Source organism: Engystomops pustulosus, unplaced genomic scaffold (genome assembly GCF_040894005.1).
Source record: "Engystomops pustulosus unplaced genomic scaffold, aEngPut4.maternal MAT_SCAFFOLD_140, whole genome shotgun sequence".
NCBI classification, from domain to species: Eukaryota; Metazoa; Chordata; class Amphibia; order Anura; family Leptodactylidae; genus Engystomops; species Engystomops pustulosus.
The window spans coordinates 43875-69891 of NW_027285020.1; the positions used below are offsets into that span (position 1 = coordinate 43875).

General features: G+C 48.8%; 1 protein-coding gene across 1 annotated transcript in view; it reads right to left on the reverse strand.

The window, feature by feature from the left end:
- LOC140108505 (complement C5-like) overlaps positions 1-26017 on the reverse strand; it is a gene marked incomplete at its 3' end in the record, with an annotated part of 131552 nt that overhangs the window by 42643 nt on the left and 62892 nt on the right. The window contains exons 13-16 of the mRNA XM_072131768.1: positions 24014-24223; positions 22870-23019; positions 22638-22767; positions 22486-22554 (exon numbers count right to left, since the gene is read on the reverse strand). Of these exons, the coding sequence (XP_071987869.1) occupies positions 22486-22554; positions 22638-22767; positions 22870-23019; positions 24014-24223 (559 nt within the window). The remainder of the gene's footprint in view (positions 1-22485; positions 22555-22637; positions 22768-22869; positions 23020-24013; positions 24224-26017) is intronic.

Sequence of the window (26017 nt, forward strand, 5' to 3'; positions counted from 1 at the left end):
CTCTCCTGACAAGCAGTGTGATAGCAGCTCTCCACATATCAGCCCCTCCTGACAAGCAGTGTGATAGCAGCTCTCCACATATCAGCCCCTCCTGACAAGCAGTGTGATAGCAGCTCTCCACATATCAGCCCCTCCTGACAAGCAGTGTGATAGCAGCTCTCCACATATCAGCCCCTCCTGACAAGCAGTGTGATAGCAGCTCTCCACATATCAGCCTCTCCTGACAAGCAGTGTGATAGCAGCTCTCCACATATCAGCCCCTCCTGACAAGCCGTGTGATAGCAGCTCTCCACATATCAGCCTCTCCTGACAAGCCGTGTGATAGCAGCTCTCCACATATCAGCCTCTCCTGACAAGCCGTGTGATAGCAGCTCTCCACATATCAGCCCCTCCTGACAAGCAGTGTGATAGCAGCTCTCCACATATCAGCCTCTCCTGACAAGCAGTGTGATAGCAGCTCTCCACATATCAGCCCCTCCTGACAAGCAGTGTGATAGCAGCTCTCCACATATCAGCCTCTCCTGACATGCCGTGTGATAGCAGCTCTCCACATATCAGCCCTTCCTGACAAGCCGTGTGATAGCAGCTCTCCACATATCAGCCCCTCCTGACAAGCCGTGTGATAGCAGCTCTCCACATATCAGCCCCTCCTGACATGCCGTGTGATAGCAGCTCTCCACATATCAGCCCTTCCTGACAAGCAGTGTGATAGCAGCTCTCCACATATCAGCCTCTCCTGACAAGCAGTGTGATAGCAGCTCTCCACATATCAGCCTCTCCTGACAAGCCGTGTGATAGCAGCTCTCCACATATCAGCCTCTCCTGACAAGCAGTGTGATAGCAGCTCTCCACATATCAGCCCCTCCTGACAAGCCGTGTGATAGCAGCTCTCCACATATCAGCCTCTCCTGACAAGCCGTGTGATAGCAGCTCTCCACATATCAGCCTCTCCTGACATGCCGTGTGATAGCAGCTCTCCACATATCAGCCTCTCCTGACAAGCAGTGTGATAGCAGCTCTCCACATATCAGCCCTTCCTGACAAGCAGTGTGATAGCAGCTCTCCACATATCAGCCTCTCCTGACAAGCCGTGTGATAGCAGCTCTCCACATATCAGCCCTTCCTGACAAGCAGTGTGATAGCAGCTCTCCACATATCAGCCCCTCCTGACAAGCCGTGTGATAGCGGCTCTCCACATATCAGCCCCTCCTGACAAGCAGTGTGATAGCAGCTCTCCACATATCAGCCCCTCCTGACAAGCAGTGTGATAGCGGCTCTCCACATATCAGCCCCTCCTGACAAGCCGTGTGATAGCAGCTCTCCACATATCAGCCTCTCCTGACAAGCAGTGTGATAGCAGCTCTCCACATATCAGCCCCTCCTGACAAGCCGTGTGATAGCAGCTCTCCACATATCAGCCCTTCCTGACAAGCAGTGTGATAGCAGCTCTCCACATATCAGCCTCTCCTGACAAGCAGTGTGATAGCAGCTCTCCACATATCAGCCTCTCCTGACAAGCCGTGTGATAGCAGCTCTCCACATATCAGCCTCTCCTGACAAGCAGTGTGATAGCAGCTCTCCACATATCAGCCTCTCCTGACATGCCGTGTGATAGCAGCTCTCCACATATCAGCCCTTCCTGACAAGCAGTGTGATAGCAGCTCTCCACATATCAGCCCCTCCTGACAAGCAGTGTGATAGCAGCTCTCCACATATCAGCCCCTCCTGACAAGCAGTGTGATAGCAGCTCTCCACATATCAGCCCCTCCTGACAAGCAGTGTGATAGCAGCTCTCCACATATCAGCCCCTCCTGACATGCCGTGTGATAGCAGCTCTCCACATATCAGCCCCTCCTGACAAGCCGTGTGATAGCAGCTCTCCACATATCAGCCTCTCCTGACAAGCCGTGTGATAGCAGCTCTCCACATATCAGCCCCTCCTGACAAGCAGTGTGATAGCAGCTCTCCACATATCAGCCTCTCCTGACAAGCCGTGTGATAGCAGCTCTCCACATATCAGCCTCTCCTGACAAGCCGTGTGATAGCAGCTCTCCACATATCAGCCCCTCCTGACAAGCAGTGTGATAGCAGCTCTCCACATATCAGCCCCTCCTGACAAGCCGTGTGATAGCAGCTCTCCACATATCAGCCCCTCCTGACAAGCAGTGTGATAGCAGCTCTCCACATATCAGCCTCTCCTGACAAGCCGTGTGATAGCAGCTCTCCACATATCAGCCCCTCCTGACAAGCCGTGTGATAGCAGCTCTCCACATATCAGCCTCTCCTGACAAGCAGTGTGATAGCAGCTCTCCACATATCAGCCTCTCCTGACAAGCCGTGTGATAGCAGCTCTCCACATATCAGCCCCTCCTGACAAGCCGTGTGATAGCAGCTCTCCACATATCAGCCCCTCCTGACAAGCAGTGTGATAGCAGCTCTCCACATATCAGCCCCTCCTGACAAGCAGTGTGATAGCAGCTCTCCACATATCAGCCCCTCCTGACAAGCAGTGTGATAGCAGCTCTCCACATATCAGCCCCTCCTGACAAGCAGTGTGATAGCAGCTCTCCACATATCAGCCTCTCCTGACAAGCCGTGTGATAGCAGCTCTCCACATATCAGCCCTTCCTGACAAGCAGTGTGATAGCAGCTCTCCACATATCAGCCCCTCCTGACAAGCCGTGTGATAGCAGCTCTCCACATATCAGCCTCTCCTGACAAGCAGTGTGATAGCAGCTCTCCACATATCAGCCTCTCCTGACAAGCAGTGTGATAGCAGCTCTCCACATATCAGCCCTTCCTGACAAGCCGTGTGATAGCAGCTCTCCACATATCAGCCCCTCCTGACAAGCCGTGTGATAGCAGCTCTCCACATATCAGCCCCTCCTGACAAGCCGTGTGATAGCAGCTCTCCACATATCAGCCCCTCCTGACAAGCCGTGTGATAGCAGCTCTCCACATATCAGCCCCTCCTGACAAGCCGTGTGATAGCAGCTCTCCACATATCAGCCCCTCCTGACAAGCCGTGTGATAGCAGCTCTCCACATATCAGCCTCTCCTGACAAGCAGTGTGATAGCAGCTCTCCACATATCAGCCCCTCCTGACAAGCAGTGTGATAGCAGCTCTCCACATATCAGCCCTTCCTGACAAGCCGTGTGATAGCAGGTCTCCACATATCAGCCCCTCCTGACAAGCCGTGTGATAGCAGCTCTCCACATATCAGCCCCTCCTGACAAGCAGTGTGATAGCAGCTCTCCACATATCAGCCCCTCCTGACAAGCCGTGTGATAGCAGCTCTCCACATATCAGCCCCTCCTGACAAGCAGTGTGATAGCAGCTCTCCACATATCAGCCCCTCCTGACAAGCAGTGTGATAGCAGCTCTCCACATATCAGCCCCTCCTGACAAGCAGTGTGATAGCAGCTCTCCACATATCAGCCCCTCCTGACAAGCAGTGTGATAGCAGCTCTCCACATATCAGCCCCTCCTGACAAGCAGTGTGATAGCAGCTCTCCACATATCAGCCCCTCCTGACAAGCCGTGTGATAGCAGCTCTCCACATATCAGCCTCTCCTGACAAGCAGTGTGATAGCAGCTCTCCACATATCAGCCCCTCCTGACAAGCCGTGTGATAGCAGCTCTCCACATATCAGCCTCTCCTGACAAGCCGTGTGATAGCAGCTCTCCACATATCAGCCTCTCCTGACAAGCAGTGTGATAGCAGCTCTCCACATATCAGCCCCTCCTGACAAGCAGTGTGATAGCAGCTCTCCACATATCAGCCCCTCCTGACAAGCCGTGTGATAGCAGCTCTCCACATATCAGCCCCTCCTGACAAGCCGTGTGATAGCAGCTCTCCACATATCAGCCTCTCCTGACAAGCAGTGTGATAGCAGCTCTCCACATATCAGCCCCTCCTGACAAGCAGTGTGATAGCAGCTCTCCACATATCAGCCCCTCCTGACAAGCCGTGTGATAGCAGCTCTCCACATATCAGCCCCTCCTGACAAGCCGTGTGATAGCAGCTCTCCACATATCAGCCCCTCCTGACAAGCCGTGTGATAGCAGCTCTCCACATATCAGCCCCTCCTGACAAGCAGTGTGATAGCAGCTCTCCACATATCAGCCCCTCCTGACAAGCCGTGTGATAGCAGCTCTCCACATATCAGCCTCTCCTGACAAGCAGTGTGATAGCAGCTCTCCACATATCAGCCCCTCCTGACAAGCAGTGTGATAGCAGCTCTCCACATATCAGCCCCTCCTGACAAGCAGTGTGATAGCAGCTCTCCACATATCAGCCCCTCCTGACAAGCCGTGTGATAGCAGTTCTCCACATATCAGCCCTTCCTGACAAGCAGTGTGATAGCAGCTCTCCACATATCAGCCCCTCCTGACAAGCCGTGTGATAGCAGCTCTCCACATATCAGCCCCTCCTGACATGCCGTGTGATAGCAGCTCTCCACATATCAGCCCCTCCTGACAAGCAGTGTGATAGCAGCTCTCCACATATCAGCCCCTCCTGACAAGCAGTGTGATAGCAGCTCTCCACATATCAGCCCCTCCTGACAAGCAGTGTGATAGCAGCTCTCCACATATCAGCCCTTCCTGACAAGCAGTGTGATAGCAGCTCTCCACATATCAGCCTCTCCTGACAAGCCGTGTGATAGCAGCTCTCCACATATCAGCCCCTCCTGACAAGCAGTGTGATAGCAGCTCTCCACATATCAGCCTCTCCTGACAAGCAGTGTGATAGCAGCTCTCCACATATCAGCCCCTCCTGACAAGCAGTGTGATAGCAGCTCTCCACATATCAGCCCCTCCTGACAAGCAGTGTGATAGCAGCTCTCCACATATCAGCCCCTCCTGACAAGCCGTGTGATAGCAGCTCTCCACATATCAGCCCTTCCTGACAAGCAGTGTGATAGCAGCTCTCCACATATCAGCCCCTCCTGACAAGCCGTGTGATAGCAGCTCTCCACATATCAGCCCCTCCTGACATGCCGTGTGATAGCAGCTCTCCACATATCAGCCCCTCCTGACAAGCAGTGTGATAGCAGCTCTCCACATATCAGCCCCTCCTGACAAGCAGTGTGATAGCAGCTCTCCACATATCAGCCCCTCCTGACAAGCAGTGTGATAGCAGCTCTCCACATATCAGCCCTTCCTGACAAGCAGTGTGATAGCAGCTCTCCACATATCAGCCTCTCCTGACAAGCCGTGTGATAGCAGCTCTCCACATATCAGCCCCTCCTGACAAGCAGTGTGATAGCAGCTCTCCACATATCAGCCCCTCCTGACAAGCCGTGTGATAGCAGCTCTCCACATATCAGCCCCTCCTGACAAGCCGTGTGATAGCAGCTCTCCACATATCAGCCTCTCCTGACAAGCAGTGTGATAGCAGCTCTCCACATATCAGCCCCTCCTGACAAGCCGTGTGATAGCAGCTCTCCACATATCAGCCTCTCCTGACAAGCAGTGTGATAGCAGCTCTCCACATATCAGCCTCTCCTGACAAGCCGTGTGATAGCAGCTCTCCACATATCAGCCCCTCCTGACAAGCAGTGTGATAGCAGCTCTCCACATATCAGCCCCTCCTGACAAGCCGTGTGATAGCAGCTCTCCACATATCAGCCCCTCCTGACAAGCCGTGTGATAGCAGCTCTCCACATATCAGCCCCTCCTGACAAGCCGTGTGATAGCAGCTCTCCACATATCAGCCTCTCCTGACAAGCCGTGTGATAGCAGCTCTCCACATATCAGCCCCTCCTGACAAGCCGTGTGATAGCAGCTCTCCACATATCAGCCCCTCCTGACAAGCCGTGTGATAGCAGCTCTCCACATATCAGCCTCTCCTGACAAGCAGTGTGATAGCAGCTCTCCACATATCAGCCTCTCCTGACAAGCAGTGTGATAGCAGCTCTCCACATATCAGCCCCTCCTGACAAGCCGTGTGATAGCAGCTCTCCACATATCAGCCTCTCCTGACAAGCAGTGTGATAGCAGCTCTCCACATATCAGCCCCTCCTGACAAGCAGTGTGATAGCAGCTCTCCACATATCAGCCTCTCCTGACAAGCAGTGTGATAGCAGCTCTCCACATATCAGCCCCTCCTGACAAGCCGTGTGATAGCAGCTCTCCACATATCAGCCCCTCCTGACAAGCCGTGTGATAGCAGCTCTCCACATATCAGCCCCTCCTGACAAGCCGTGTGATAGCAGCTCTCCACATATCAGCCTCTCCTGACAAGCCGTGTGATAGCAGCTCTCCACATATCAGCCTCTCCTGACAAGCAGTGTGATAGCAGCTCTCCACATATCAGCCCCTCCTGACAAGCAGTGTGATAGCAGCTCTCCACATATCAGCCCCTCCTGACAAGCCGTGTGATAGCAGCTCTCCACATATCAGCCCTTCCTGACAAGCAGTGTGATAGCAGCTCTCCACATATCAGCCCCTCCTGACAAGCAGTGTGATAGCAGCTCTCCACATATCAGCCTCTCCTGACAAGCAGTGTGATAGCAGCTCTCCACATATCAGCCTCTCCTGACAAGCCGTGTGATAGCAGCTCTCCACATATCAGCCTCTCCTGACAAGCCGTGTGATAGCAGCTCTCCACATATCAGCCTCTCCTGACAAGCCGTGTGATAGCGGCTCTCCACATATCAGCCTCTCCTGACAAGCAGTGTGATAGCAGCTCTCCACATATCAGCCTCTCCTGACAAGCAGTGTGATAGCAGCTCTCCACATATCAGCCTCTCCTGACAAGCCGTGTGATAGCAGCTCTCCACATATCAGCCTCTCCTGACAAGCCGTGTGATAGCAGCTCTCCACATATCAGCCTCTCCTGACAAGCCGTGTGATAGCGGCTCTCCACATATCAGCCTCTCCTGACAAGCAGTGTGATAGCAGCTCTCCACATATCAGCCTCTCCTGACAAGCCGTGTGATAGCAGCTCTCCACATATCAGCCTCTCCTGACAAGCAGTGTGATAGCAGCTCTCCACATATCAGCCTCTCCTGACAAGCAGTGTGATAGCAGCTCTCCACATATCAGCCCCTCCTGACAAGCAGTGTGATAGCAGCTCTCCACATATCAGCCCCTCCTGACAAGCCGTGTGATAGCAGCTCTCCACATATCAGCCCCTCCTGACAAGCCGTGTGATAGCAGCTCTCCACATATCAGCCTCTCCTGACAAGCCGTGTGATAGCAGCTCTCCACATATCAGCCCCTCCTGACAAGCAGTGTGATAGCAGCTCTCGGGGGCGTGTCTAGCTGCCATGCAGAGAAGCAGCATGTAAGAGAGCTCTGCTCTGGGCCACAACAATTAGGGGTCTGCAACTCTTCGTATATGGGGGAGTCCGACACAAGAAGATCCTCTAAGAGGCTGCAAGACCGGGGAATCCCAATTGCACCCATCTGCAACTTTTACACCTTGTTACAGAAGCGCTCAGCTTCCTCAGGAGGCCCTGCACGCTCTCTCCATGTGGTGCAGGACAAGCAGTGAAGAGACCAACATCAGAAGATAAGGAAAACAATAAGACAGGACAGAAGGGTGAGTCAGCCACTCCAATCACTGAGATAAGGGCTAAGTCTGCACTGATAAGCCTCACAGACCAAGCCAGCTATAGACACACACTTAACCCTGAGAGTGCCAAAAGCTCAAAAGACTCACATATCATGGCTCCTCCACACAAGCCCCAACAGCAAAATCCTCACTCCAACAAAAAAGGAGCAGGGAACACTGGAGGCTTAGGAAATAGTCCTCCCTCAAAGCGCACACTATTTGGTTCACCAGAAACCCCTCAAATAATCAAAACTAATGCTACAAAGCAAGCCACAAACTGTGAAACTAATGGCAATGAAAATGATCAAGGTGCACCAACAGAGACCTTAACCACTAACATTTCACAAAAATCTATGCTAAGACTCTCACAAACTTACCCCCACCTGAGGAAGCAGTCCTAGCACTGAAAGACCACCCTGAGCTACAAGCATTACTGGCTCTTCTGCCATCAAAAAGTGATATGGACTCTCTTGCATCTGAATTGAAAGGAGCCTGGAGACAGGACCTACAAAAAGTCCAATCAGATGTATCTTCTTTACAAGACAGAATAGAAGAGCTAGAAGCCTTTAAATCAGAGGTTTCCTCCACATTACTGGACCTGCAAGCCTCCACAAATAGCCAAGAAAGCCAACAGCGCCATCTAGCGGCACAAATAGTCTCCCAGAAGCTACACACACAACAGATCTAATTCCCACCCTTACTGGAATCTTCAATGGCCTTCTAGATCGTCGACCAGATACTCCAATTGAGATAGATAGAGCACACAGAGCTCTTAGAGCAAGAAGTGCCGACCCCTCGAGACCACGAGACGTAATCTGTCGCATACATTATGATGCGCTTAAAGAACAAATAATGCAGAAAGTACGTAATAGAGGCGAAATAGACTTCGACGGAGCAAAAATAACTTTATTCCCTGACTTATCAAGGAGAACTCTACGCCAAAGAGCTATGCTACGTCCATTGCTATCACTTCTCCAAGATAAAAACATCATCTACAGGTGGGGATTCCCATTCGCTTTGCATGCTAAACTAGGAAGCAAGCAAGTAACGCTGACACATCCTGAAGATCTGACATCGTTCCTCGACGAGCTCAACCTCCCACCTATTACGCTCCCCAACTGGGATGACCCCTTCCGCGACCAAACACAAAGACAAGCACCAAGAGCTGCGACATGGAATCAAGATCCTTCTTACAGAACATACACCCCTCGACCTCAGAGGCAGAGAGCTAACAGACAACCTACAACTGAAACCTTCCAAGAAGATGAACAGTAAAACAACACAATCTGGTGATGTTAAACCTACCAGTAACTGTAATGCCTTTCTGCTAAACCAAACTGTATAGATATTATATAATGTTTATAGGCGCATTTATTAACTGTGAACCGGAGCGACTTCGCGGTACCCACCATGCATCACTCCACATAAATCGATACCCTAAAGATTCGTTCGCAAGAACACAAAAATGGGAGCCGCGAACTCGTTACGGGTATCACACACTATATATTAAGACACTTGTGTTACACAAATTTTCTTGCCAGATAGTTATGTATTCTATAGGTTTTGTTACTATATAAACGTTACTGGACCCCAGAGTGAGCACGCGGTCTCCAACATAAAACACCCCACTATAGCGGATCCAAGACTGATCCACCATTACATAAAATCAGGAACCGCGACCTCACTAGGGGCTCTGAACACATTATAGAGCACGAGTTTAGATCTACCATGTAAGATTCAATATTCAATCTCTGTCAACACAAAACTGTGCTACAATATTTTTCCTTTACTAAGAATCAAAATGATCCTCAGGTCCCAAACAAAACACTCCTCTCCCAGACCTTATTTAGATACACCATCTCATACCAAGAAAATACATTCCCTCCGGAAAAATTTTAAATTCCCCGGACCCTCAAGGACTCCCCCCCCACACTCAATTCTACTCTATAATACCCCAGAACACACCACACCGATCATCCTAACCATACATAGGCCCGCACGGACACGTATGAAAACGCCCATACGACCTAAACATCTACCCCCCAATAGGCTAAGCTGTAATATAGTATTACGGTTCCTACGCTGCTTAACTGCATCGAACATTAGATAAAGCCCGGCTTTTCTCTTTTAAGTCCGGTACCCAGTTCTTTCCTCTCCTCCTTACCCTAATCTCACCTCAACCCCCATCCCTGGTCAACTTAAACTGAAATAAGCTATACATAAACTTGACTATAAAAGGAAAATGCTTTCATCATTAAAAATAGCATCTCTCAATATAAAAGGACTCAACCAACCAGAAAAGAGATCTAAACTCCTCTACACAATGCACAAGCAAAAAGTTCACATATTGGGGGTCATTTACTAAGGGCCCGATTTGCGTTTTCCTGACGTGTTACCCGAATATTTCCGATTTGCGCCGATTGTACCTGAATTACCCCGGGATTGTGGCGCACGCGATCGGATTGTGGCGCATCGGCGCCGGCATGCGCGCGACGGAAATCGGGGGGCGTGGCCGAACGAAAACCCGACGTATTCGGAAAAACCGCCGCATTTAAAAACCGAAAAAGTGTCGCTTGGGGAGCGCTTACCTTCACCTGGTTCGAGGTGGTGCATTCCGGCGCGATGAGATGACTTTCAGCGCAGCAGCGCCACCTGGTGGACGGCGGAAGAACTACATTCATAAATCCCGGCTGGACCCGAATCCAGAGCAGAGAACGCGCCGCTGGATCGCGAATGGACCGGGTAAGTAAGTGTGCCCCATTGTGTCTCCAAGAAACACACTTTAAAACTAACCACACTCCAGACACTAGAAACAGATATTACCCAACATCTTTCCACTGCACCAACCCAGAAGGAAAGTCAAAAGGTGTATCAATTTTCATTCACAAAAGTGTTCCTTTTAAGATTAAAGAGATCAAAACTGACAATAACGCCAGGTTTCTATTCCTGAGATGTGATATTCAAGGTACATTATTTACTATCGCCAACATCTATGCTCCAAACATAGACCAAACGAATTTCATAATTAATATACTAGATGAATTGTGCTTATTCACACGGGGATCACTAGTCCTTGTAGGTGATTTCAACTTGGCATTAAACCCAGTGATAGACACATCGTCAGGTAAATCATCCATCTCCTACAATAAACTGAACAGAATTAGAAAAGAACTTAAAAGAATGCAGCTTTGTGACATCTGGAGACTACAAAACCCGGAAGTTAAAGACTATACCTTCTTCTCAACACCACACAACTCATACAGTAGAATAGATTATATCTTCACGCAACACAAACTGCTTTCCATAGCTCAAAACTCCCAAATAGGTTCAATACTCCTCTCCGACCATGCCCCAGTATTCTGTACGCTAGCACTATTCCCCCCAAAACGGTCTTCATATAACTGGAAACTAAACGAATCGCTACTAAAGAATCCAAACTGCCTCGCAGAACTAAAAGAACAAGCAACAACACTTAAGAAAGAACATAATCGAGACACAACAACACCCACCACACGCTGGGAAACACTGAAAGGCTCATTTAGGGGAGTTTTAATTAAACACGGAGCACGATTAAAGAGAGTGGCAGAAGCCAAACTCCAAGAACTTCTCACAAAATTACACACCCTTGAAAATAAACATAAACTATCCTTACAACTAGAAACACTTAGAGAACTCACTCTGGTCAGACATGAGATTAACACATTAATGGAAACCAAACAAAAAAAGACTTCATCAGATCTGCTCCCGAACAATATATGAATGGAGCAATAAACCAGGCAAATATCTAGCCAGAGCTTTAACCCCTTAACGCTGAAGCCACTTTTCACCTTCCTGACACGGCCCATTTTTTAAAATCTGACATGTGTCTTTTTAAGTGGTTATAACTTTGGAACGCTTTAACATATCCAGTTGATTTTGAGATTGTTTTTTCGTGACACATTGTACTTCATGCTGGTTGAGAAATTTAATCAATATGTTTAGTATTTATTTATGAAATAAATGGAAATTTGGCAAAAATTTTGAAAAAAACAATGTTTTCCAAATTCAAAATTTTCTACTTTTTGGAAAGTTGGTCATATCACTAAAATAACTTGATAACTAATATTTTCCACATGTCTGCTTTAACTTGGCATCATTTTTCAAACCTCTTTTCCTTTATTTAGGATGTTAGGAGGCTTATAACTTTAGGTGCAATTTTTCAGATTTTCACGAAAATCATCAAAACCTACTTTTGGAGGGTCAGTTTAGTTAGAAGTGACTTTATAAGGCCCACATGACAGAAACCCCCCACAAATGACACCATTTTAGAAACTACACCCCTCAAAATATTCAAAACAAGCTTTGGGAATTTTGTTAACCCTTTGAGCGTTTCATGAGGGTGAAAGATAAATGAAAGTGAAATTAGAGAAATGTAATTTTATCTTACTATAGATTCATTGAACACTAAAATTTGCACCTTCACAATGGGTTAAAAAGGAAAATGCATTTTACAATGTTTAGGGCAATTCCTCCTGAGCATGCCAATGCCCATTTTGTCACTGTACCCTGCTGTACGGGCCCAGGGGGGCACCTGGAAGGGAAAGAGCGTTGTTTCGTTTTTGCAGGGCAAATATGGCTGAAAAAGTTTTCATGTGTCAGAATGCATTTGGAGAGCCGTAATGGTACCAAAACAGAGGAAAGCCCCAACATGAGACACCATTTTGGAAAGTACACCCCTCGGAGAGTTTAGCAAGGTGTAATTTGTGTATTTCCCCCAACAGGTGTTTGATTCAATTAGGCCCCAAAAGGGAAAAAAGGTGAAAATGTTCTCAAAGTCACTTTTACCCCAAATTTTTGTAAGCCACAAGGGATAAAAGATTAAACAACCCCATAAATGTGTAAAACTATTTCTCCTAAGCACAGAACTGCACCACTTTTGCACATAAAATGTTGTATGGGTACGCAGTGAAGCTCAGAAGGGAAAGAGGGGCTTTGGCCTTTTAGAAGCCAGATTTGACAATCATCCTTTACATGTGTCAGGATGCATTTGGAGAGCCCTAGTGGTACCAAAACAGAGGGGAACCCCAACAAGTGTCACCATTTTGGAAAGTGCACCCTTTGGAGAATTCAGCAAGGTGTAATATGTGTATTTTCCCCTACAGGTGTTTGCTTCAATTAGGTCCCTAAAAGGAAAAAGGTGAACATTTTCCCAAAAAAGTCACTTTTACGGCTAATTTTTGTATCCCATAAGGCATTAAAGATGAAACAAACCCCAAAAATGTGTACTAGCATTTCTCCCGAGTATAAAATTGCCCCACACATGCAAATAAAATGTTGTATGGGTACGCAGTGAAGCTCAGAAGGGAAAGAGGGGCGTTGGCCTTTTAGAAGCCAAATTTGACAGACATCCTTTACATGTGTCAGGATGCATTTAGAGAGCCGTAGTGGTACCAAAACAGAGCGGAACCCCAACAAGTGTCACCATTTTGGAAAGCACACCCCTTAGAGAATTTAGCAAGGTGTAATATGTGTATTTGTACGTAAAGGTGTTTGATTTAATTAGGACTTAAATAGATAAAAGGTGAACATTTTCTTATAAAGGTCATTTTACTCCTAATTTTATATAGCCACAAGGGATAAAAAAATTTAATAACCCCCCAAAATGTGTAAACCTATTTCTCTCAAGTGTAGAAGTACCCCACATGTGTATATAAAATGTTGTATGGGCGCACAGTAAAAGGAAAGGGGAATGTTTGCCTTTTAGAAGCCAAATTTGACAGAAATGTTTGACATGCATTTGGAGAACCCTAGTGGTATAAAACAGAGAAGAATCCAAAAAGTGACCCTAATTTTTGAATGCACACCCCTTAGAGAATTTTGCAATGTGTAATATATGTATTTGACCCTACAGGTGAATGATCCAATTAGGCCCTAATCATTAAAAAGGTGAAAATTTTCCTATAAATGTCACTTTACCCCTAATTTATGTAAGCCAGAAGGGATAATATATTAAATAACCCCAAAAAAGGTGTAAAACTATTTCTCCCGAGTGTAGAAGTACCCCACATGTGCATATAAAATGCTTTATGGGCGCACAGTAGAGGAAAAGAGGGATGTTTGTCTTTTAGAGGCCAAATTTGAAATCCTTCACATGTGTCAGGATGCATTTGGAGAGACGTAGTGGTACCAAAACAGAGGAAAACCCGAAAAGTGACCCTAATTGTTGAATGTACACCCCTTGGGGAATATAGCAAGGTGTAATATGTGGTGTAGTGTAATACACGTGGTGAAATGAGCATTTTGAACATACAGGTGGTTTCCAAATATGATGTGCAATGGAGTCCAAGATGGAAAATGCAATTATTTCTGGAGAGTTCAGTGCCCGTTATGTGGCGCCCCTTATGAAATAATGGAGGGGTATAGGGAGCAACGGGACATAACAGTTGTTACAATTATTAATTTTACCGAAAATTAATTCACAACAGGTTGGGCGTGAATTGTGAATGTGTTGCGTATAAGGAGGTAGAATATACCAGGGAACCAACTAAACTTTAGTCACTCTAGAGTTGTTGCAGGTCTCTAAGTAGTATGTAGTGTCCATCCTTAGTATATAGTGTCCATCCTTAGTATATAGTGTCCATCCTTAGTATATAGTGTCCATCCTTAGTATATAGTGTCCATCCTTAGTATATAGTGTCCATCCTTAGTATATAGTGTCCATCCTTAGTATATAGTGTCCATCCTTAGTATATAGTGTCCATCCTTAGTATATAGTGTCCATCCTTAGTATATAGTGTCCATCCTTAGTATATAGTGTCCATCCTTAGTATATAGTGTCCATCCTTAGTATATAGTGTCCATCCTTAGTATATAGTGTCCATCCTTAGTATATAGTGTCCATCCTTAGTATATAGTGTCCATCCTTAGTATATAGTGTCCATCCTTAGTATATAGTGTCCATCCTTAGTATATAGTGTCCATCCTTAGTATATAGTGTCCATCCTTAGTATATAGTGTCCATCCTTAGTATATAGTGTCCATCCTTAGTATATAGTGTCCATCCTAACTCCTCTTTTGGAACAGACTCTTTATTGAGTCCTACCATTAGAAGCAGCAGAATTCACCGGGAAAATGCTGTCCTGGCAAAACACGGGAACATCTAAACCAGAGGTACTGGGGCCCGTCCTTCTTGTCCCAATATTAGTTTCTTAATACCTTCCTCTTGAAAACGGAGAAATGATACGGCAGGACCTGCACATTGGAACAGCTCGTAAGAGTTGTACAGCATCATCTGTACAATGTGCACAGCCAGCGCTTTTGTACCATATCTTCGTTTTTCGTAGGGAAATTATCGCCAAGTGTTGCTCTTATTCACCCTAGCGATGCCCATTGTGACGAATATTGCTGCTTTTGGCTGGACCAAATCGACCAGCCAATAGCGGCAAACATGGACAGAGGGGGGAAACAAAACCCCTCTGGACCGCAAGGCAAAATTGGTGGCTGTCAGGAACAGCCGCCACCCTGCCCCGATCACCGTGTCTATAGACATAGTGACCGGTATTACTGACGTCATAAGTAAATTCGCTGCTATTGGCTGGTCTGAATTGATGAGCCAATAGCAGCAATAATAAACTGGGGGTGTGTGGGGGGGACGTAACCCTTCTGGTCCATGGGGCAGGATGGATGGCTGTCAGGAACAGCCGCCGTCCTACCCCGATCAGTGAACAGCTGCCGTCTTACCCTGACCGGTGTTGGAAAGTCACTACCCGCCGCACCGTTCTATAACAACGCTCGTTGGCTATAGGCTATACAATCTTTATTTATTTTTTAAGCAATTTAGACAAATAAGGGCTTATTTTTTGCGAGACGAGATGCACTGTAAAAAAAACTTTATTTTAGTGGGTTTTTAGCTTATTGAAGCAATTTTATTAACTTTTTACGTGTGGAGGAAAATAAAATCATCAATTCTTCTTTTGGATTTTTAGCATTTTTGGGGGGGGGGGTGTTCACTGTAGCATAACAATACTATATTATCTTTATTCTACGGATCACTACGATTATGGTGATACCTCATTTATATAGTTTTATTTATATTTGTCCAATTTTATTGAAGGAAAACTAGAATAGAAAAAACTGCATTTGTTTTAGTATTGCCATTTTTATAGCGGCATAATTATAGTATTTTTTGGTTTACGGAGCTGGTTGTAAGCTTATTTTTTGCGTGACAAGTTGCTCTTTTTATTGGTATCATTTTGGTGCTTGTAACTTTTTCGGATCACTTTTTAGAACATTTTTTGTAAAGCAATTTGATAAAAAGTTTTAATTTTTGACATGTTTTTGGGTTTTTTTTTTTACCACGTTCACCGAGCGGGTCCAATTATGATTAGGATTTATTGTACAGATTGTTACGGACGCATCGATACCAAATAAGTGGGGTTTTTTTTGTGATTTAGTGTTTTTTATACTTTATTACTTGTGTAAAGGGAAATGTGGTGTTTGGGGGGACTTTCACTTTCTTTTATTATTTATTTTTATTGTAAAAAACGTTTATTTATTTATTTTTACTTTTTTTACTGTTACTGACATCTAAGCTTGAATAAGTGATCTTCTGATCACTTGTTCAAGCTATTTTACAGGTTACACAGTGCAATACAGATGTATTGCACTGTGTAATGTAAGACACTGAGCATGCTGCGCATGCCCAGTGTCTTACAGCCGGGTCCTGCCAGGAGGCACGGACCCGGCTTCCGGAGGGAGATCTCGCAGCCCCGGGCACCGGCAGTCCCGGGGCTGCGATCGGAGCAGCGGACCCCCCCGGTAAGCGCCGCGGGGGGGTCCGATTCAATTTCAGGTAACTTTAAATGCCTCTAACACGCCGCGGTCAGCGCGACCGCGGCGTGTTAGGGGTTAACACCCGCGATCGGAGAAATCTCCGATCGCGGGTGTTAGAGGCGGGTGTCGGCTATAATATATAGCCGACACCCGCAGCTTCTGGCGCCGGCTCCGTTCAGGAGCCGGCGCCAGAAGCTTGACGTAATAGTACTGCATTTTGCGGGAACGCACCTCCCGCGATGCAGTACTATTACGTCAAATGTCGGGAAGGGGTTAAGGGATAAAAAAGCGGCATCCTTTATTCCCAATATAAAAACAGCAACAGGCTCTATTGTGCACAAGACAGAGGAAATTGCTAAATCATTTACTGATTATTACTCAGAGCTCTATAACCTCCCCCAACCTTCCACAACCAATGTGCCCCCATCAGCAGTCAAAACTCTAGCACAATATATTCAAGAGACTTCACTTCCCACAATATCAAAAGAAGAAACAGACCGCTTGGAAGAACCCTTCACAGCAGAGGAACTGCGTCAAGTCATACACTCCTTACCTAATGGTAAGAGCCCAGGGCCAGATGGCTATACCGCCATATTCTATAAAACAATAATGGAAGTAGTAATACCCCCCCTTTTAGAAACCTTCAACGCGGTCTCTGACACTGTACAATTCCCACCCTCCTTCCTCCATGCATACGTTACTGTTATACCCAAAGAGGGGAAAGACCCTCAATTGTGCCAAAGCTATAGACCCATCTCACTTATAAATACAGACACAAAAATATTCGCCAAACTCATAGCCAGAGGATTGTCCAACCTCCTCGGATCTCTAGTCCATCCGGACCAAGTAGGATTTATACCAAACAGAGAAGCTAGAGATAACACTTTAAAGACCTTCTCACTCATCCACCATGCAAATAAAACATCTTCTCCCTTTCTCGCCTTATCTCTAGACGCTGAGAAGGCTTTTGACCGGGTGGACTGGAGATTCCTAGATGCAACCTTAAAACAAATAGGAATGGGGCACAACATGCTGACAAAAATACAGGCCCTATATAAATCACCCAAAGCCCAAATCAGAATCAACGGAACATATTCCCCTACATTTACAATCAACAACGGCACCAGACAGGGATGTCCCCTTTCACCATTACTGTATGCATTAGTCATCCAACACCTTCTGGTAGCTATAAGAAAGCACCCAAAAATAACAGGAATCAGAATAGGAGAAACCTCTTATACTTGTTCTGCATTCGCAGATGACGTGTTAATATACCTCACTAATCCAGACAAATCCCTCCCATATCTCATGGACACACTACAAACATTTGGAAGGTTCAGCAACCACAAAATCAACCTGACTAAATCCACAGCTATAGGAATAGGGCTTAATGAATCTCTAATTAACACTCTACAAAATAAATACCCATTCACATGGAAGAAGGACGCCTTCACTTACCTAGGAGTCCAAATACCAGCAAAATCAGAGACCATATACCTTCACAACCATAAAAACTTCCTCCAAACCTTACAAAATGGGGTTCCAAAAAGATCTCCTGGTTAGGTAGAATTAATTGCACAAAAATGACCATTCTCCCAAAACTACTGTACCTATTTCAAACCATACCCATTTCACTACCAAAAATCTTCTTTAACAAACTCTCATCTTTAATAAACCGATTCTTATGGTACCCCTCAACACCTAGAATAGCCAAAAATACACTAATACGTAGAAAAACGCAAGGTGGACTAGGCCTACCAGACTTTAAAGGATACTTTTATGCTGCAGCCCTGGCCCGAATAACGGACTGGTTCCACCAGAGATCTAAACTATGGGTAAAGCTTGAAGAACACATCTCCCCTCAGCCCCTGACAGGCCTTCCCTGGTCTTCTGCTTCTGTTTTTCTTCCACATCGGTTAAACAACCTCCCATTTATCGCTGCCCAAACATTGAAAATACTGACTAAATCACCTGAAACCACAAGACTCTTGGAAAATAATGGTCCCCTCACCCCAATCTCTGACAATCCAGACTTTCCACCAGGGACCAATGCAAACTATCTTAACATATTCAGAGATCAGCACAAACCATTGAGGTTCATCACCTTTCTAGAAACCGCCTCTAGATACCCTACGACACACTCAGCAAGAATATCAACTGCCCCCCAAAAACACAATGGGAATACAGACAATTGTCCAACTTCTACTTTAAGCACAAAATTAAACTAAAACTACACAGAAAATTATCTCCATTTGAGGAAATCTGGCTCTCATCTGCTCCAACCCCCCACATGATCTCAGCCATTTACAATCTCCTACTCGATAAATGGGCTGATCTACCTCCACAATTCTCCAAAACATGGGAAGAGGAGCTAAATAGAAGAGTGGCTGAGAGCATATGAATGCACTCATAAGATATCAACCTCATCAAAGTCCCAAGAAACAAATTACAAAATACTATCTAGATGGTATTGGGTCCCTGCAAAACTGCACAAAATTTTCCCCACATCCCCAATTGAATGCTGGCGATGTAAAGGTTCAATAGGGACAATGAAACACATATGGTGGGAGTGCCCCATTATTCAACCTTTTTGGGAAAATGTCTGTAAAATAATGACAAAAATCACAAGATGTGTGATCAGTAATGATCCCTCAATGTTGCTACTATCCATATTTCCCACACAAATAGAAAGAAGCAAATACCCATTAATAGGTTTCATGCTGCTCGCACGCTAATCCCTGGGCTATGGAAGACCACCGAAGTCCCCTCTATTACCGACTGGTTCAACGAAGTCCTCCATTTACAAAAAATGGAAGAACTCACTGCAGAGAACAAAAAAGCACAGGACAAATATCTAAAGTCATGGGAGCCGTGGATAACTTTCAAATCGTCTCCAACAAACCTTTCTATAGCAGAATAGTCAAGAATTAAACACCATTCTATAACATAACTGTCGAGATGACCAAATAGCTCGGACCAGGTCCCCCACCCCCAACCTTACCCAACTTTCCCTCCCATCTCTCCCAATCTCCCAACTCCCCTGTTACCTATCACTTATTCTAACATCTTTCATAACCTTTACTAAATGTTATCAAGGTTAATAGTATTGTGATATATATGTTACAACATCCAAGAGAAAGTTCTCACTACCTCATCGCCATCTTCTCACAATATACAAAATACAAGCAATGTATAACCTGTAATTGTGAACTGTGTCATACAAACTGCAAATTGGATGTTATCTGTTTTACTCTAATTCAATAAAGCAAGAATGATAAAGAAAAGTCAATGGGGGACATTTACTTACAGTGTCGGTGTCTGCATTGGCTTGGTTACCGACCAGCTCTCGGTAAGAAGACACACATATAATATTGTAGAGCTGTGCAGAGACATTTCTGTCCCCGAGCCCATTTTCTGTCCCTGGGACCAAAATCTGTCCCGAGCCCCAGAAATGTGTTTTCTTTTGGTCTACTTTCCGCCAGTTTACACCGCCCAAAAATGGCTGTGACACATAGTAATTGTGTCTGAGTTTCCACTCCGCCAAAGCCACGCCCCTTTTCGGAGAAGAGTCGGAGCAGGCGGAAAAAGTCATTTTTTCTGTCCCCGACAGCTAATAAATAGGTAGGAGAGCAGAACATGCGGTGAGAACGCCACAAAACTGGCGGAAACGCCATAGTAAATGTCCCCCAATTTGCTCTGCTTTTTTCAGAACTCCCATAGACGTGCCTGGAAAGTGCCCGTGCATGCGTGTACCGCTCTGCATTCTGCCCGTCTGTGTGAATGGGGTCAGCTGCCCCCCATTTTTGAGATGCAAAGTTGGGACCCCAAACTATGTTGTATCTTTGACATATTCTATGGATAGTAGTAATCCACAATAAGCACCATCATTCATAATACTCGCTCTAGTATTATGCCCCAATGTCACCAGATCTGTCTGTGTTTTCTGGAGCTGTACATGACCTGCGCTGTTGGCACATGTGGGCGCAGGGTATGGAGAGGAGTTATCGCTACTGTTCACACCTTGCAGTTAATACTGCATGGCCATCAGCTCCGAGGAGGCTTTAGCTGCAGTTTTGTCAATTGAACAGGTGAAAGACATGGACTGAACGGGTGGATTTGATTTTGAAGGGGAAACTGCTCCACAAATGTCTTTCACCTGTTCAATAGACAAAACTGCAGCTAAAGCCTCCTCGGAGCTGATGGCCATGCAGTATTAACTGCAACATGTGACCGCACCCTCAATGTTACAGGGGGGGGGAGAGGCTGTGTATACAGGGGGGGGGGAGAGGCCATGTATACAGGGGGGGGGGGAGAGGCCATGTATACAGGGGGGGGAGAGGCCATGTATACAGGGGGGGGAGAGGCTGTGTATACAGGGGGGGGAGAGGCTGTGTATACAGGGGGGGGAGAGGCTGTGTATACAGGGGGGGGGAGAGGCTGTGTATACAGGGGGGGGGAGAGGCTGTGTATACAGGGGGGGGAGAGGCTGTGTATACAGGGGGGGGGGGGAGGCTGTGTATACAGGGGGGGGGGAGAGGCTGTGTATACAGGGGGGGAGAGGCTGTGTATACAGGGGGGGAGAGGCTGTGTATACAGGGGGGGAGAGGCTGTGTATACAGGGGGGGGAGAGGCTGTGTATACAGGGGGGGGAGAGGCTGTGTATACAGGGGGGGGGAGAGGCTGTGTATACAGGGGGGGAGAGGCTGTGTATACAGGGGGGGAGAGGCTGTGTATACAGGGGGGAGAGGCTGTGTATACAGGGGGGAGAGGCTGTGTATACAGGGGGGAGGCTGTGTATACAGGAGAGGAGAGGCTGTGTATACAGGGGGGGAGAGGCTGTGTATACAGGGGGGAGAGGCTGTGTATACAGGGGGGAGAGGCTGTGTATACAGGGGGGAGAAGCTGTGTATACAGGGGGGAGGCTGTGTATACAGGGGGGAGGCTGTGTATACAGGGGGGAGGCTGTGTATACAGGGGGGAGGCTGTGTATACAGGAGAGGAGAGGCTGTGTATACAGGAGGGGAGAGGCTGTGTATACAGGGGGGAGAGGCTGTGTATACAGGGGGGAGAGGCTGTGTATACAGGGGGGAGAGGCTGTGTATACAGGGGGGAGAGGCTGTGTATACAGGGGGGAGAGGCTGTGTATACAGGGGGGAGAGGCTGTGTATACAGGGGGGAGAGGCTGTGTATACAGGGGGGAGAGGCTGTGTATACAGGGGGGAGAGGCTGTGTATACAGGGGGGAGAGGCTGTGTATACAGGGGGGAGCCTGTGTATACAGGGGTGAGAGGCTGTATATACAGGGGGGGCTGTGTACACAGGGGGGGTAAATTAGGGCAGCTGTATAACAGATGTTCTATGTGGGGAATAGTATGTTCAGTCATGTGAGGATAATATATATTAGGAACACGCTTCATTATACTGTAAGTGACTGTGGTATTTTTAGGGGCGCAGTGTGGAGTTGTGCTGTATAGAGCTGAAGATATTTGACTATGAATTCAGGGGAGAAAAAACAATCGTAAAGAAGTCTCCTTCCTGACGGAGCAGATTGTCACCTGTCACTGGCTGGTACTGGCGTGTGCGGCATCATGGGCCCGGGGAAGGCTGGACCCTGGGCACACGGGTGCAGGTGCTGGGGTCCGGTTATCCGGCCTCTGTGGCACAAACAGAAGGGTTTCTATGATGCACGGGAGGTGGACCTCTGGGAATGAGAGGGTGCGCCGTGTCATGGGGGCTTCTGATTACTGAATCTACGGTGCGCCCCCAATTCTCAGAATTGTTCTACACTGAACGTTTACTCCTCGATGGTTCTGATCCTGGAACTGAAGCCGGACTCACAAATACTGGAGCGTGGCTGGAAAAGTGGCCCAAAAGGAACCTAGTGCGCAACTGCGGCCTCCCCCCCTTCCGCCTGGCCACGCCCCTTCACAAGCCTCTCCCCCTCCCTCCCGGCCCCACCCCTCCCTCCCTCTCGGTCCCGCCCCTCCTCCCAGCCCCGCCCCCTAAGCCTTTTGACCACATGTTAGAGTTTTCTCTTTTACTCTATAAATACAGATAACAGACACATTTCTGCGCTCTGCACTACTACTCTCAGCATCTCCGCCAGCACTTACCCATTTTTTGGATCTCTGCGTCCAGGTCTATGGAGCGTTTGCTCCTTAATATTTCATCACAGGTCAAGTCTGAAAAGTAAAAGAGGAAAGATGAGCTGACTACACAGGAGCAGTGTAGTCTGTAGCCATGGTAACAGATTTGGTGACAGTACCGGGGTTCTGCGAGGCCCGGATGTTGGCGTTGGTGATGAAGGTCAGTCCTGCCAACTCAAACACATCCACGTTATCCTTCCCCGCTCCGGCACCGCAGCCCAGGTCACTCTGCTCGATCCTCCGGAGAACCTGAGGGTTCGTTACAGTGTATCAGCGCAGGTGACATTACATTCTGCTCAGGAGAGATTCCCCGGGGGGGGGGGGGGGGGTGTCGGGGTGTTCTCCTCTTACTCTTTCCATGGTTTTGGGCGCCTTCTTGGTGACATCATAGACAGAGACGTCCACGGCCGATAATCCCACGATGGAGCCGCCCGGAGCCCGGATGGTCAGAGGCAGCGAAGCTTTAGGCTTAAACTCACTCCCCACCGCAGACAACAGCACCTGGGGGGAGGTAAGATGTCAGCGCCCCCCACAGACTGAGGCATGTAATCACACTCCCACCCCAGGAGCTCACAATCTAATCCTGTATCACCCACACCATCCCTGACCCCAGGAGCTCACAATCTAATCCTGTATCACACACAGTGGGGGTCATTTACTAAGGGCCCAATTCGCGTTTTCCCGACGTGTTACCCGAATATTTCCTATTTGTGCCGATTTCCCCTGAATTGCCCTGGATTTTGGCGCGCATCGGCGCTGGCATGCACGTGACGGAAATGGGGGGGCGTGGCCGAACGAAAATCCGACGGATTCGGAAAAACTGCCGCATTAAAAAAAAAAAAAAAAAAGTGTCGCGGGGTTCGCGCTTACCTGCACCCGGCCCGGCTTGGTGAAGATCAGTGCATTCCGGGGAACTTCAGCGCAGCAGCGCCACCTGGTGGACGTCAGAGGAACTGCCTTAGTGAATCCCGGCCGGACCCGAATCCAGCGCAGAGAATGCGCCGCTGGATCGCAAATGGACCGGGTAAGTAAATCTGCCCCAATGTATCACTCCCATCATCCCTGACCCCAGGAGCTCACTAGCTAATCTCTCTCTTCTTCAAAACCACGCCCCTTTCTCTCAAGGCCACGCCTCCGTTGGCAAAAGTCTTGATAAATGAGGAGCAAGGCTTTTTAGAGCAGCAGAATTGAGAGGCAGGCGAGTAACAATTCCCCCGGGGCAGGCGAGGAACAATTCCCCCGGGGCAGGCGAGGAACAATTCCCCCGGGGCAGGCGAGGAACAATTCCCCCGGGGCAGGCGAGGAACAATTCCCCCGGGGCAGGCGAGGAACAATTCCCCCGGGGCAGGCGAGTAATAAGTTCCCCGGGGCAGGCGAGGAACAATTCCCCCGGGGTCAGGCGAGGAACAATTCCCCCGGGGTCAGGCGAGGAACAATTCCCCCGGGGCAGGCGAGTAATAAGTTCCCCGGGGTGGCTGGGGTCATCACCTCTCACCTTCTGGTTATTGATACATTTCTCGCTGACATCCACCCAGATGGAGTCAGCCACGACCTCTGCGGTGGTCTCTCCGGTGATGATGTAATACACCAGGAGGCGGATGGAGGGCACCATGGGGGACGTGATCTGGATGTTCAGGTTCTGAGACGTGGATTCGTGGACTCGCTGCACCGTGTCAAAGGTCACGATCTTCCCCCTAGAAATCACCTGCAGAGAAGATCATGGATGATGCTGGGGCCTGTTCACACCTTGCACTTCCCGCGCATCTGAAGTCTCCTCCCGGGACGCAGAAGTGTTTAGACCGGGCTGGAGAACATCACCCAGCGCCAAAACAAGTGCAACGCATCATGTGAACACGGCCCAAGAACGTACAAGGAGTATTCCCATAGCCATAGAATCTACATCACTCGTGGGTCCTAGGACCCCCAGCCCAACACTGGCCCCCGCCCCCTGCCCAGCATAACCCCCACCCCCGGTGTACTGTACTGCCCTCATCCCCCGCCCAGCATAACCCCCACACCCGGTCTACTGTACTGCCCTCATCCCCCGCCCAGCATAACCCCCACCCCCGGTGTACTGTACTGCCCTCATCCCCCGCCCAGCATAACCCCCACCCCCGGTCTAGTGTACTGCCCTCATCCCCACCCAGCATAACCCCCACCCCCGGTCTAGTGTACTGCCCTCATCCCCCGTCCAGCATAACCCCAACCCCCGGCCTAGTGTAGCGCCCTCATCCCCCGTCCAGCATAACCCCAACCCCCGGTCTAGTGTACTGACCTCATCCCCCGCCCAGCATAACCCCAACCCCCGGTCTAGTGTAGCATCCTCATCCCCTGCCCAGCATAACCCCAACCCCGGTCTAGTGTACTGCCCTCATCCCCCGCCCAGCATAACCCCCACCCCCGGTCTAGTGTACTGCCCTCATCCCCCGCCCAGCATAACCCCAACCCCCGGTCTAGTGTAGTGCCCTCATCCCCCGCCCAGCATAACCCCCACCCCCGGTCTAGGGTACTGCCCTCATCCCCCGCCCAGCATAACCCCCACCCCCGGTCTAGTGTAGCGCCCTCATACCCCGCCCAGCATAACCCCCACCCCTGGTCTAGTGTAGCGCCCTCATCCCCCGCCCAGCATAACCCCCACCCCCGGTCTAGTGTAGCGCCCTCATACCCCGCCCAGCATAACCCCCACCCCTGGTCTAGTGTAGCGTCCTCATCCCCCACCCAGCATATCCCCCACCCCTGGTCTAGTGTACTGCCGTCATCCCCGCCCAGCATAACCCCCACCCCCCGACCTAGTGTAGCGCCCTCATCCCCCGCCCAGCATAACCCCCACCCCCGGTCTAGGGTACTGCCCTCATCCCCCGCCCAGCATAACCCCCACCCCCGGTCTAGTGTAGCGCCCTCATACCCCGCCCAGCATAACCCCCACCCCTGGTCTAGTGTAGCGCCCTCATCCCCCGCCCAGCATAACCCCCACCCCCGGTCTAGTGTAGCGCCCTCATACCCCGCCCAGCATAACCCCCACCCCCGGTCTAGTGTAGCGCCCTCATACCCCGCCCAGCATAACCCCCACCCCTGGTCTAGTGTAGCGTCCTCATCCCCCACCCAGCATATCCCCCACCCCTGGTCTAGTGTACTGCCGTCATCCCCGCCCAGCATAACCCCCACCCCCCGACCTAGTGTAGCGCCCTCATCCCCCGCCCAGCATAACCCCAACCCCCCGACCTAGTGTAGCGCCCTCATCCCCCGCCCAGCATAACCCCAACCCCCCGACCTAGTGTAGCGCCCTCATACCCCGCCCAGCATAACCCCCACCCCCCGACCTAGTGTAGCGCCCTCATTCCCCGCCCAGCATAACCCCAACCCCCCGACCTAGTGTAGCGCCCTCATCCCCCGCCCAGCATAACCCAACCCCCCGACCTAGTGTACTGCCCTCATCCCCTGCCCAGCATATCCCCCACCCCCGGTCTAGTGTAGTGCCCTCATCCCCCGCCCAGCAAAA